Here is a 13143-nt window from a genome sequence, read left to right on the forward strand (position 1 = left end):
AAACCCTCTGCTTCAACAGCAAGGCATAGGGGCTTAATAGCTTTCCAGTTCTGTATTTATGTTCTCTGATGGTAAAATGATAACCTGGGACTGAATGCTTGATGATTTTTGGTGTGTGCTTTGCTTTCCCATTCATCTTGTTCTCACTGGGTCTTTCTCTTTATCTCTAGGCACAGAATGATCTTGCCTCCTTGGCTTTTATTCCCCTGGCTTTCCTAGATACTGCCCTCTGCTGGTGGATATCCTTCTTCACTGTTTAATTTGGTGCAGTGTTTTTTCTTTGGAGTTTGGTCTTCAGGGAATCTTTCCGCAGCAAACATTTTTTGCCATATTGAATGACATACCATCTTTTTGTCGAACAGCTACCATAGGCCCTATGGCCTAAGGGTTCAGGTAAGCTCTATTTCCATAACTCATGTAACAAATTTTAAATTGCCAACAGAGGTTTGTGAATTGGTTTTGGAACAGGTCCTAGCCCTTACCATAGTGAACATGTAGTTTTTGTGTTGTGGTGGTCTCTGCTTATTGATGTGAGTGTACTCTAAAGTTGTATTGAAGCAGTATTCAGAACAGCAGCTTTTGGACTATGGTCCGTCCTGACCTTACTGAGAGTGATTTTGTTTGGGAGTGGTTTGTTTTTTTTTGGCGGGGAGGGGTGGTTTTGAGTTTTTTGGTTTTGTTTTAAACTGGTAGAAAACTCTTTATTTTAACACTAGTGCTAAAATTTCTTCTCAGAACTTACAGGTCTCATAAAGTAGTTTGGGGACAAGAAAGAGTTAACTTTTTAAGCAGTTTTCTCAGTCATTTGTTTAAACCTCTTCCCAGCCTCCTCTTCCACATTTACTGTTTGTCTTCTGCTGCGCTGAGACCCTTTGAGTTTAGGACTTGACTAGGTTTAGTATAAGCTCTTGAAACTACCAAACCTGAAAAATTAGGATATGCCAAAAAGTTCACCTTTCCCTTTCCAGGCCAGGGCAACCCCCTTATTCCTCTTACAATGATGTCAGTCTTTTTTGTCTTAAACACGTTTGATTATTGTACAATTAAAATTGCAGGAAAGTAGGTAAAGACAAACATGGATGTGCTGTCCATTTATATTAAACACGTGACCAGGTTTTAAACCTATTTTTCTCTTCTCAAAATGCATGTTAAGTTTTCCTGCAGGTATGAACTACTGTAGTGTAGTTGTGAAATTTTGCATCAGGCTAGCTTACTGATGTGGTGATATCAGAGTACTAGGCCTGGATGGAGTGGGGTGACATAAAAGGATGGGTATGGAAAACCAGTTGTAGTAAACCACTGTTCAGGAGCACTGCCTCTGGATGACCTTCTGCAGTGCAGGAGGGCTGGGTCACCGTGGCTGTGCTGCTGTTAGGGAGGGTTGCAGGGGCGCTATGTCTGTATGGCCTGACAGTGTTGCTTGAGATGTGTACAAAAGCTGTATCCTACTTGTTATCAAGAACTTGATTCTTAAGCTTGCTTTCCTTGACTTGCCATACATATTCATCAGCCTGACTCAAACGATGAAGCTGCTAAAACTGCGGAGGAACATTGTGAAACTCTCTCTTTACCGGCATTTCACCAACACTCTTATCTTGGCAGTAGCAGGTGAGCTGTGGGTTCCCTTCCTCTCTAAATAGTGCACTTTCCAGGTATTATGGGGCTGGTTTAGTTTACTAAAGCTCTGCTTTGGGTCAGTTTATTGGCCTTCGGCATTTCAGTGTTTGCTCTTGGACACTCAGACTTGCATAGTGGTGGGCTTCTGCCAGATTTTTTCTGACTATCCATAAACAGTAGCTTCAAATTAGCATTTATCTGAATAAGCTTAATAGTTTTTTGAAGTTTCTTTTATTATGGTCCCCTTTCCTCTCCCACCTCCTCTCCCCAGACATCCTCATGCTTCACTAGCAGCTGCATCCCATGCTGAAATCTCCTGCTCAGATGGGTAGTGGCTTCCTCCAAGACTTCAGTACCACTTTGTACTGGTTAATGGGGGCTTTTAAAATGTGTTATGGCTCCACCATGCTGACAGCTTAATCTTTGAGCAGAGTGGCTTTGTGAAAAAGAACATCTGCTCATTTTAGAAAAGAGAGGGCAGGCTATTTTTGGACGGGAAATTAGAATTTAACGTTTGTACCTATTTGCATCAAATAAAATCCAGCTAACATCAAGGACATACCTAATAATGCTACCAGACTCCATTTTTCTCACCCACCCAAAAACCCTATCCAGGCAGTGAGCAGATTGCTATTAACTCCCATAAGGGACTGAGATGTTTGAAACTTGTTTTAGAAAATGCGCCCATTAAATAGGTGGGTTTGGTTGACATTCTTGGCAGCATCTGAAACTAAGCTGCTCCAAAATACAACCAGTATTAAAAAAAACTCCATCCTTTAAAGCCCACTATGGGGAACGCTTAGCTTCTGCATTAAAACTTGCTTTTGGCCCAGGGTAATAAGATCTAAATTCCAGGAATGGTAGGTGGGAGGCTTGGTTACTTCATGATCAGATTACAAGTACAAAATATTTTAAAGAGGCCTGATGTCTTTGAATGCCAATATCCTAATCTGTCTCTCTAAAAGAAGGAAAGTAAGATGAGAATGGGAAATGCAGGTTTGAGGTTTAGCTCAGACCTTTTTACTTGAAGAGATAGAGTATAGTATTTGAAGCCTCTGATCTGAAATATCTTGACTTCTTGTCATAACCAGTCGGAAATTGACCTTAACTTAACTTTTATTTTTTTCCAAAGGCTGATAAATTGAGTTACATGCAGTTCACTCTGAAGGTCTTTGGAATGAAACCTTGTACAGTATCAGCAGAACCTTGTTTTTAAAATCATTAGATTCCTTGGCATTTTTCATAAGATCAATGGGTTTTCTTTGTGTAAGTCACCAATCTGTCATGCAATGTATTGTGTGCCAATTGATTGCAAGTATGCTTGCTTGAGGTGACTATTCTTCACTATTGCTGTGGATGTAGCTTGTAAAGAACTATAGATTTCATAAATGTTAAACTGTTACATTGTCTAGAATGCTGCTAGAATTAAGTTATGTAATTCTTCAAAAAATAGTCCCATGGAGAAGAAGGAAGTAGTGGGGGATCATTCCCTGCCATGTCTTGGACAAGCATGCATTGGGGGAAACAAGAACATTGAATTCAGCTCTCAATTTCAGTGGCTGAATTAACTGATGTGAGATGACTTCCGCAGAATCATCGTCCCTTTGTGATTGGAAGAAAAGGATGTAACAGGAAAAGTTTAAACCATCAACAATTTACTGTAAAAGGCTTTTGCCTTTGAAGTCCCGGGGCATGATTACTTAGTTCTTAGATACTCTAGTGGTAGAAAAACTCTGACTTACTGGTTTTACCAAGTTTTTTTTTTTTTTTTTGCCTTCAGCATCTATTGTATTTATCATCTGGACCACCATGAAGTTCAGGCTGGTGGATTGTCAGTTGGTGAGTTTGCATCTTATACCTAAGTGGTTTCCATGATTACGACTTCCTTCCTTAAAATCTGGATTTGGAGGTAGAGGAAGTAAGGTTGGGGAAGCTGGCAGATGCTCTTCCTGTAGGGTCCACTGTATGCTCCTCCACATGAAGGGAAGTCTTAATCCATGGAAACTTACAGCCTTTGGGGAGCCGTTTAGAACAGAACTGCAACTTTACTCCTTGTCACAGGTGTTTCTAGTTCACCAGTGTATTTTAAAAAAAAAAAAAAAGACTGAGGGCATGGATTCTCTATTTTCTTGACAGGACTGGCAGGAGCTGTGGGTGGATGATGCCATCTGGCGACTGTTGTTCTCAATGATCCTTTTTGTCATCATGGTTCTGTGGAGGCCGTCTGCCAACAACCAAAGGTTTAACGCGTTTTACCTTAAAGTAATCTTGACTTCTTAAAGTCAAGTCTATCCAAAGAGCATTTCCAGCAGTCCTGGTGTACTGCATGGTCACTTGCTAAACTTTTCTGCAGGCTCTGTGAGCTGTGTGCATGCGTGTGTGTGTGTGTATAGGGATTGAGAAGGAAGTATAGTTCATGTTGTATATCCTGACCACAGAAAGTGGAAGTAGCATTTGTAGATTTATAGGCTCTCCTTAGTAACATTTATTTAAAAAAGGGAAATGGTATGAGTACTTAAATTATCTCAGCTTGTGGTTGATCAAAAATCTAACTTACAGTTAGAGGGAGCTGTCCAGAATAGTGAAATAATAAAAATGGCAAGATAATCAATCTCTTCAAAATGACATTTATGTAAGATATTTTGACTTTGTGCATCTGTCTCATGGTGTCTTCATTCTTTCCTCTTCTCAAAAGGTTTGCTTTCTCACCATTGTCTGAGGAAGATGAGGATGAACAGAAAGAGCCCATGTTAAAGGAAAGCTTTGGTAATGTTGGAATTATTAATATTAATATGGGAGACTGCCAGACACTCTTTTAACCATAAATTCTTTAAATCCAAAGGCCAAATGGTGTTTTATACAATTGCTCTAAACATACCTAACAGCCTAAAAATAAGCCAGGGGCAGACAAACTTTTTGGCTTGAGGGCCACATTGGGTTTCCGAAATTGTGTGGAGGGCTGGTTAGGAGGGGCAGTGCCTCCCCAAACAGCCAGACATGGCCTGGCCTCCGCCCCATCCAACCTCCCCTGCTTCTCGCCCCCTGGCGGCCCCCCCGGGCCTCCTGCCACATCCGATTCCCCCCTGCCCCATGACTGCCCCTGGAACCTCTGCCCCTGACTGCCCCCCGAGACTCCTGCCCATTCCAATCCCCCGTGTCCCCTGACTGCCCCCCTGGGACCTCTGCCCCCACTCAACAACCCTGTTCCCCGCCCTCTGACCACGCCGACCCCTGTCCACACCCCCACCCCCTGACCACCACCCCGAACTTCCCTGCCCTCTATCCAACCCTCCTGCTCCTTGCCCCCTTACTGTGCTGCCTGGAATGCTGGTGGCGCTGCAGCTGCGCTGCCCAGAGCACCAGGGCAGGCAGCCGTGCTACCCAGCTGGAGCCAGCCACGCCACCGCGCAGCACCGAGCACTGCGTCAGGCCGCCCAGAGCATTGCGCTGGTGGCACAGTGAGCTGAGCCTGCCTAGGAAAGGGAACAGTAGGGGAGGGGCCAGGGACTAGCTTCTCGGGCCAGGAGCTCAGGGGCCAGGCAGGAGGGTCCCGCAGGCTGGATGTAGTTTGCCCATCTCTGAAATAAGCAGTCACTACACCCAATACAGTACCAAAGTATTTGTAAGCCTGTGATCAGTATACTTACAAATAGGCCAGACCTAGAGAAAACCATCTTATCCTGGTGTGCCCCAGCATGATCATGTAGGGGTCTGACAAAGAAGCTTCAGATTCATGGCTTTTTTTATACCTTTCACTAGCTTTAGCAAAAGTCCAGTTTGAAGGAGTTTCTCCTTGCTTCTTTCCTTCCTCCAAGGCCTTCCTTTATCTCCTTCTCTCCCCCTCCCCCAACCGCTCACCAGCAGAAGAGTGGGAAGGTTTGTGTTCGTTTCTCTTAAGACCATTTTTTCTTTGTCTTGTTACTGCAGCTCTTTATTTTATTAGTTAGTTTTTTTGAACCATATGTCCTTTCCACACTACAAGTGATACTATTTATTATTCTCATGGCCTTCCTTTACTTGCTGATTAGAGCCCCTTCCTTACTGGCCACAAACCAGAAAGCAAATATATTATTTTCTCAACCAAACTTAAGCTAACTTTTTAATTCTTTTAATTTCATAACTAAGCCTAAAGACAGGAACAGAATCTTTCTGATTTTCCTTTCTTTGGGGGTGGGAAAGGAATCTTAGTGCTGAATTAATCAAGGACAGGTATAGCAGCACTGTCACCAGCAGCGTAAACTCCTCCACGCTGCCACTAGACTTAACCCTAGCCTTAGAGGAACACCACCACTAAATGTTCAGTCTCTCCGTGGCCTGTTCAGTCTCTGACTTCTCAGATGAAACTGCCAATGGGGGCACTCGTGTGTAATCTTGTCCACTAGGAACTGGTCTGAGATCTTCAACTTTGTAGGCAACTAGGCTTCAGATAGTGGGGACTTTCAGATGCTACTGCTGGACAGCAAATTAAGATGGATTAGACATGATGATTGAAAGGCTCACAGAAAAGGTGGGGGAGCTGGTTCTTACAGGAACAGTGAAATGGATCATGCATAAAAGTACACTGAAGAAAGATCCTTTTCCTCTTAGAGTTATAGTTATCATAGGTGTTCACTGAGCTTCACTTTGGACTTGCCTAGACCGTGCAGCAATGCACACTACGGGGGGAGTGATTTCTAAAGTGTGTGAATGTGGTGTGCACTAAAAGTTTCCTGTAGCACTTCAACATAGTGCTGTTTCCACACACCCCTTGGGTGCATTGTTGCACCATGCAGACCAACCCTTAGTATTGTTTGTTAAAAATGTATATGAATTTTTCTGAGAAGTTACTTTTGCTACCTGGAAAGGGGACTCTGCTTTTAAATAGGTAGCATGCCCTTTCCCCTAAATAATGACCTTTGGCTTCAGTAGAGTATTCCTAATAGATATGCCATCTACAGTTTACATTCTGACATAATTTAATATCCCGTGTCTGTCGTGTCTCCCCTTTGCAGAGGGAATGAAAATGAGAAGTACAAAACAAGAACCAAATGGAAATGTGAAAGCAAACAAAGCTGTGAGTATGCCTTTCCCACCTTGGCCCTATCACTAGGTAAAAGTAATGCCAGATCACTCAGTTGGCTGCCACTTAAATAGGAGCTCTGTAACAGGAGCAAACCAAGTATCTGTTTGTCCTTTCCAAGAAGTGAGTGATTTGGGTCAAAACATGATGATCGTGGTGCTTGTGAACAGATTTTGTGTTTTAGCTTTCTGGTAAATCAGAATTCAGTATGTGCTTTGAGAACTTGCACATAATGCATTAGAGACAGAACTGTTTCATATTACACCAAGTTCTCTGAAACTGGCTAATTTAGCCTTTGTGTAGCTAGTCTCTCAGGTTCTAAGATTGCTTCAAAACAGAAAAATACATGGAAGTTGAACTGGATTCAGAGGGCATTTACACTGCTTACCCTATGTTTCCAAATCCTGTATGCTTTTCAGTCAGATGCACAACCACCTGAGGTACATGTGTATCTTTTGTGAGTGCATTTAAGACGTCTGCATTTTCCACATGTGACCCTGTAAAACTCAGGATTTATTCACGAGTAGGTAGAAAATGCATTCCAAAGTTGTTTCTCTAAAGCCTTCAGGGTCGAGCTCATTTTTGTCTAAAGCATGCATAAACTGTAGAACCCTGTTGCTCCCTGAAATCTCTGTTCTGCTTTGGCAGTAGCAAGGAGTTCCTCAAACTCTTGAGTCAGCAGCAAGGACATTCAAATAAAGATGACTTCTAATTCACAGATATCCTTAATATAAAGATAAAACTGCCCATTGTTTTCTGTTCAGCAAAAAAGCAGAGTAGAAATATGTTCAGTGCTCAAAAATCCTGTGTAGTAATATGTATCGCAAATCAAAATGTCAGTTCATACAAATCAACAGTCCTCCTAGTGCTATGAAAGTGCTGAGAGTCTCAACAAAAATTAGGAAGGTTACATTAACATAGGGTGTACTCTTTAATCTTTTGAATGCCACATTCTGAATCCTATTTTTGTGTTTTAATACAATGTTTTATACATTATCGTAGCATTTTAAGTTCATTCTTGGCTGAGTAGGCACTGGCTTAAAATGGCTGAAAAATGTTTTAAACATTTATTTTTACTTCCCTGCTCCTCTGAATTCGATTCCTTAATCCAGAAATAACAATTTGCATTTCTTGTGTGGGCATCCACTATAGTTAATGCTGAACTTTTCAGGTAGGCTAGAGGAAATGTCTTCATTTGCAAACCCCTTCAGAGTCTTGTCATTTTTTATTTTAATGTTGGTTTCTGTGCTTCTAGCAGGAAGATGATCTGAAGTGGGTAGAAGAGAATGTTCCTTCTTCAGTGACTGATGTGTGAGTATCTGTGCTGTGACAAGCAGCAGCAGCTGCACTGGAGTCAGAAGCGCTGGAAGTATAGTTAGAATGCCAGCAGTTGTGGTGCTGGCTCTGCTGGGCAAGTGCTGAACCCTTTCTGGAGTTGGCCTCTGACTTTAAGAGTACGTCTGTGCAGCATGCTAAGTGTAAATATATAGCCATATGTAGTAGTTGATAGGATTTATTAAGTGGTTTTTAAAAAAAAATCTAAAACTGCACCTTCTTTAAATCTTGGTGTTTGTCCTTCTCTTGCTGCTGTGGTGAAATTATCCTTAAACGTAATGCATCTGCTGAAATGTAGACTGGGAATTTCTTAAATAGTCACTGCAGTTGGTAGTGGTAGGTGCAAATGGTCCCTTATGAGGATTTGACCTCAAGTTGAAAATCAGCAGTACTACAAGTGAGGCTACTGGGAATAAGTAAGTCTCTGGTTCAATATTTTGGTGACATGTTTGGTTTTAAGCGTTCAACATTTGTGTAGTTAGAGGTATCACACAAGGTAAAGTCCTAGTCCTTTTAGTTAAAGGACCAAGACATTTAAAAGATACAGGACAGAGCTGACACATTCTTGTGCTCTGTGGATGGAGAAATCAGTGTGATTCTGACAATGAGTAGTGATATTTGTATGAAAGAAACTTTTTCCTGTTGTGGCTTCTGTATATCATCTCATGACTATGAATAATGAGCTGAAGTCAGTGTTAGCCACCTGTGTTTTGAATCTCATGTCCAAGGACTTGCTTTTTTTTTTGTGGAGTTAAAATCAGATTAGCTTCACTCAGTAGTGTGCTCTGGATGTACATTTGAGTGTTTTTCCTAATATAATATAAATTGTGAATAATTTTTATTAAGTTGGGTAGTTAAGACAGAATGTCTGGGCCTTCTGGTTTAGTGGCTGTTTAGTTCAGTTCAATGATACTTGATATTGGCAGTGTGGAAGCCCACTGTACACAACTGGTATCACTTCTGCCTTAATAGTGATTTTTACAGTTTAAACTTTGGTGTTCTATGCCTAAATTTCTTTTTTTAAATCGTATGTAAATCATGATGGATACTGGCTTATAGTTCTGATACTGGCATTCCAGCAGAAAACTCAGATCCTGGATTTAAATACACAACTCTGTGTAACAAAAATACAATTCAGTTTATACATGATAGGATACTAAGTACAGTTTCAGAATACTACACTGAGGAAAACCGGTGTATCTTGTGAAAATTTGTCTTCATTTGCCTGGGGTTTGTCTTTAATTAGAGGGTACCGAAAGCTAGTAAAAGGCAAGATACTCCTCTCCACCACATAAAGTAAATAAGAGGTTATAAAAGACACTGTCATTTTACTTGAGAGTTTTTGAAAGTTGATATCTTCTGGCTGATTTCAAGTGATGGGAATTTGAGAGCTGGACAGTTAAAGCAGAACTTAGGAACTGATTTTGTTATTGGTATTTGATAATACTACTTAGGTCCTATCTCACTCTGTTAATGTCTTTCTCTGTCTTCCTCCAGTTCTCTAATTTTAGCAAAGGGTTGGTGGTCTTCTCCATTATAACCTATTCCTGTCAAAAAGCTGGAGGTGTTAAAACTGACATTGATGTTTTCAGTCATTTAGTGCTTGGGTCTGTGTAACAATCTTTGTTTGTTTTTTTACTGCAGTGCTCTCCCAGCCCTTCTGGATTCAGATGAGGTCAGTAAACAAGCCTTCAGCACAAATTGAAGTCTTATGACATGCCAAGGGAGTCATGAGTCTTTCATTAAAGAGGTTGACTTGGCCTGTTAGAACTGAGCTTTATGTTCCTATAAATGCGGCAGGAAAGGGGAGGGGAGGAAGTACTGATGTTCTAATTGGATGAAATACAATAATTTGCCCTAAATATGTACAGTGAAAACTAGTGTTCAGCCGAAAGACTTTCAAGAATGGTAGAACCTGTGCAGCAGATTGCAATTTATCATGAAACAATTATTTTAAATCCAAATGATTTTAAAATACTAGATGCTCCCTTCATGTAGTAGTGCCATGCATGTTTACTCAAAGTAAAGCTGCATTTCCCTGTCTCCTTCCACGTTTGTGTGAATTCCAGTAACTTATGTTGTAGCAAAACAGTGCTGTTTCTGGCTCTCTGGCTCTGCAGATGCTGGTGCATAAATTAGAAGCTGTTTCTAGAACAGTGGTCCCCAAATTGGTGGGGGGGGCATTTTGTGGGCAGGGGGTGCAGTGGGATGTCAGCCAGCCCTGGTTGGGAGGGAGCACTGTGCTTCTAGTCCCACTCTGCCCCCAGCTTCACTTCTTTTCCAAACTCATTCAGCCCCAGTCCTGCTCTGCCTCCAGGCCTGGGCCAGCCCCCATGGGAGGCAGGGAGGGAGTGCTACGTTTCCAGCTCCGCTCTGCTGTGATTCCCTCTTTGCCCCCAGCCAAGCTCTGCCTCTAGCCCCAGCTCCTCCCCCACCCACAGTTCCGCCCCCAGCTTTGCCTTCAGCCCAAGCTGGGGAAGCCTTGGTGGTGCTGTAATGGAGGGAGGTGCAGACAGATTCCATTAATGGTAAGTGGGGGTGCGACTGGAAAAGTTTGTGCACCACTGTTCTAGAAGTTGAGTTTTGGTTAATACCATCATTTGCATGTTGCTTTTGGGCCAAATAAAGGGTTAATATGTGAAATCTGTGCCTCATGCTGAATTACAATAAAATCAGTCACCTAAATAATGCTGACGGGTTTCAGAGTGGTAGCCATATTACTTTGTATCAGCAAAAAGAATGAGGATTACTTGTGGCATCTTAAACTGCCCAAATAAATTTGTTATAAGCTTTTGTGGGTTAAAACCCACTTCATTAGATGCATGGAGTGGAAAATACAGTAGGAAGACACACACACACACACACACGATGGGCGTGGCTATACCAGCTCTAATGAGACAAATCAATTAAGATGAGCTATTATCAGCAGGAGAAAAAATACTTTTGTAGTGATAATCAGGGTGGCCCATTTCAAACAGCTGACAAGAAGGTGTGAGTAACAGTAGGGGGAAAAGTTAGTATGGGAAAATAGTTTTTAGTTTGTGTAATGACCCCTATACTCCCAGTCTTTATTCAAGCCTAATTTGATGATGTCCAATGCTATGAATGTTGATGAGTTGATTAAATTCTTGACAAAGTGTGCTCTCTACTGTATCTGGAACCACTAGGCAAAAATTGTTCTTGCTGAAGAGAATTTAATGAGAGAGACGATGGATTATTATAGCACTCCGCAAATTATTTAGTGAATAGTTTTTTCCTTGATTTTAGCACATATTTTTCTTTCTGCTTTTTGTAGTATTAGATGAGTTCCAAACGTTAAGGTTTGATTGAGAGTTCCCTTTTCACCTATTTGGGAGTGACAAAACGCAAACCTCCTGCTAGTTAGGGAGAAACGCATTATGTCAGTATTTGAGTGTGCTTCTCTCTAACCAGCATACGAAATTCTGTAATGTGTACATGATATGTATCTTCACACATTCAGAGTTAACATGTAATGATCTGACCTAAACAGAGATCGAGTAGCAGTGTATACTCAGAAAGGTAACTTTCCCCTATATGTGCAGTTAGATTTCTGACTGGACAAATTAATATCTTATCAAAATTTGAGCACTCTCTTTATATATCTCTTATTCCATGTATAACCACTGTTCTGCAATGCATGTGCGTTATCTATAAACATGTGAAGAGTGGGCTCTTAGTACTGAGTGATGTAAACACAGAGACAAAAATTACAAACTTCAATGACCTTTTTTGAATTTTGCAGGAAAGAATGATTACACACTTCGAAAGATCCAAAATGGAGTGAAGAAGCAGCTTCTTGAAAGTTCTGTTTCCCGTAGGCTGCCCAGTGGATCAGGCGCATCCTACTTCTCTCTCTCGATCTTCACCGTTGGAACTGGACCCTGTATTTGAGCGAGGGCATCTTACGCAGTTCACTGTGGAAGAGGTTCACGAGGACATTGATAAACCTTTGAAAAATGTTTGAATTTACAGTGAATTTACAAGTTTGGATTTTTAAGTGATTTAAATGTGTGTTCCAGCACCTTCTGTAACTTTCTTCAGATATTTAATCTGTCAAACTAAAAGTCCTAACATCTGACTGAGGGACTATGAATTCAATGTTACAATTAACTTCCACAGGTCAACTACCTGTTTTTGGTGGAGGGTAGAAGAAGGTGGTGAAGAGTTACTTTAGAAACAACCTTCCCATTTTATTGAAAATAATGGCTAATAGATGGAGACTGCGCAGCTGGCTTAGAAGGAGAGGAGGTTTTTGAGTAAGAAGCCCCAGTAATTGAAGGAAATCAATTGAGATACCAAAAAGGAAATATTTTGAAAAAGTTACAATGATATTGATGTTTTTAACAAAACCAAGTGCAATTTTATTAACAACACTGTGTATAGGAAAGATTTTCTATTTTAAATGTCATTGACCTAGGAGCAACAGTTGCATAACTTCAGCATTTGTTGTTGTGGCACATCTCATTGCCGGCAATGTGATGGATGCCTAAAAATGACTTACCCATACCTTCAAAGTGTTGCGTGGCCTAATAAAAACTTCCTACAACACTTTGCTAATGTTTGTCTATGAAGTTAAGCAAATATTAACTAGATATTTCAGTAGAACTCTATTCTGTGCAAGTGACCTATCTGCCTCGAGGTCCGTACTTACCCACGAGATGATGGCACCACCTCCCAGAGGGAGCAGGTTCTTCTTTTCCCTGTAGGCAAAAGCTTTGCTGGTTTTGATCCTAATATGTTCTGCTGGGATACTTCGGCTCCTGGGGAAAGTTAAGCGGGGGGGGGGCAATGGGGAGTTTAAAAAGTCACCTGTTATGTAAGTGGTTTAGTGATCGATTTTTTCCTGTCTAGTCCATCCCTGGGGCCAACAAGTGCTTTCTGTTCATTTGATCAATGTCAGAGTTGCAGATTTCTATTCTGTACAGAATGGTCGTCTCATTTTTTAAAAGAGTGGAAAAAAGTCTTTGCTTTTGGTTTTTTAATCATTTTTCATACTTTCTAGCCTGGAAGTTTCACTTGGCAATAATTTACATGTGCATGCCCATTGTAGGCCACAGGTTTGCATGTGTAAGTTGCATGGGTGTGAGTGAGGCTATAATTGGCCTGCAGAG

The 13143-nt window shown here is 41.2% G+C and overlaps 1 protein-coding gene across 3 annotated transcripts in view; it reads left to right on the forward strand.

Annotated features, from left to right (window-relative positions):
- The window catches only part of TMEM87A (transmembrane protein 87A), a 29020-nt gene extending 16440 nt beyond the window's left edge, over nucleotides 1-12580 (forward strand). The window contains exons 12-20 of one of the 3 annotated variants that reach the window (XM_048854931.2): nucleotides 171-239; nucleotides 1500-1608; nucleotides 3398-3456; nucleotides 3754-3857; nucleotides 4313-4383; nucleotides 6609-6670; nucleotides 7932-7987; nucleotides 9656-9686; nucleotides 11775-12580. In XM_048854931.2, the coding sequence (XP_048710888.2) occupies nucleotides 171-239; nucleotides 1500-1608; nucleotides 3398-3456; nucleotides 3754-3857; nucleotides 4313-4383; nucleotides 6609-6670; nucleotides 7932-7987; nucleotides 9656-9686; nucleotides 11775-11816 (603 nt within the window). In that variant the 3' untranslated portion in view covers nucleotides 11817-12580. The remainder of the gene's footprint in view (nucleotides 1-170; nucleotides 240-1499; nucleotides 1609-3397; nucleotides 3457-3753; nucleotides 3858-4312; nucleotides 4384-6608; nucleotides 6671-7931; nucleotides 7988-9655; nucleotides 9687-11774) is intronic. The other 2 variants (XM_048854932.2, XM_048854933.2) reach the window with 2 other exon arrangements.
- Nucleotides 12581-13143: the final 563 nt, after the last annotated feature.

Source organism: Caretta caretta, chromosome 6 (genome assembly GCF_965140235.1).
Source record: "Caretta caretta isolate rCarCar2 chromosome 6, rCarCar1.hap1, whole genome shotgun sequence".
In the NCBI taxonomy this organism is placed as follows: Eukaryota; Metazoa; Chordata; order Testudines; family Cheloniidae; genus Caretta; species Caretta caretta.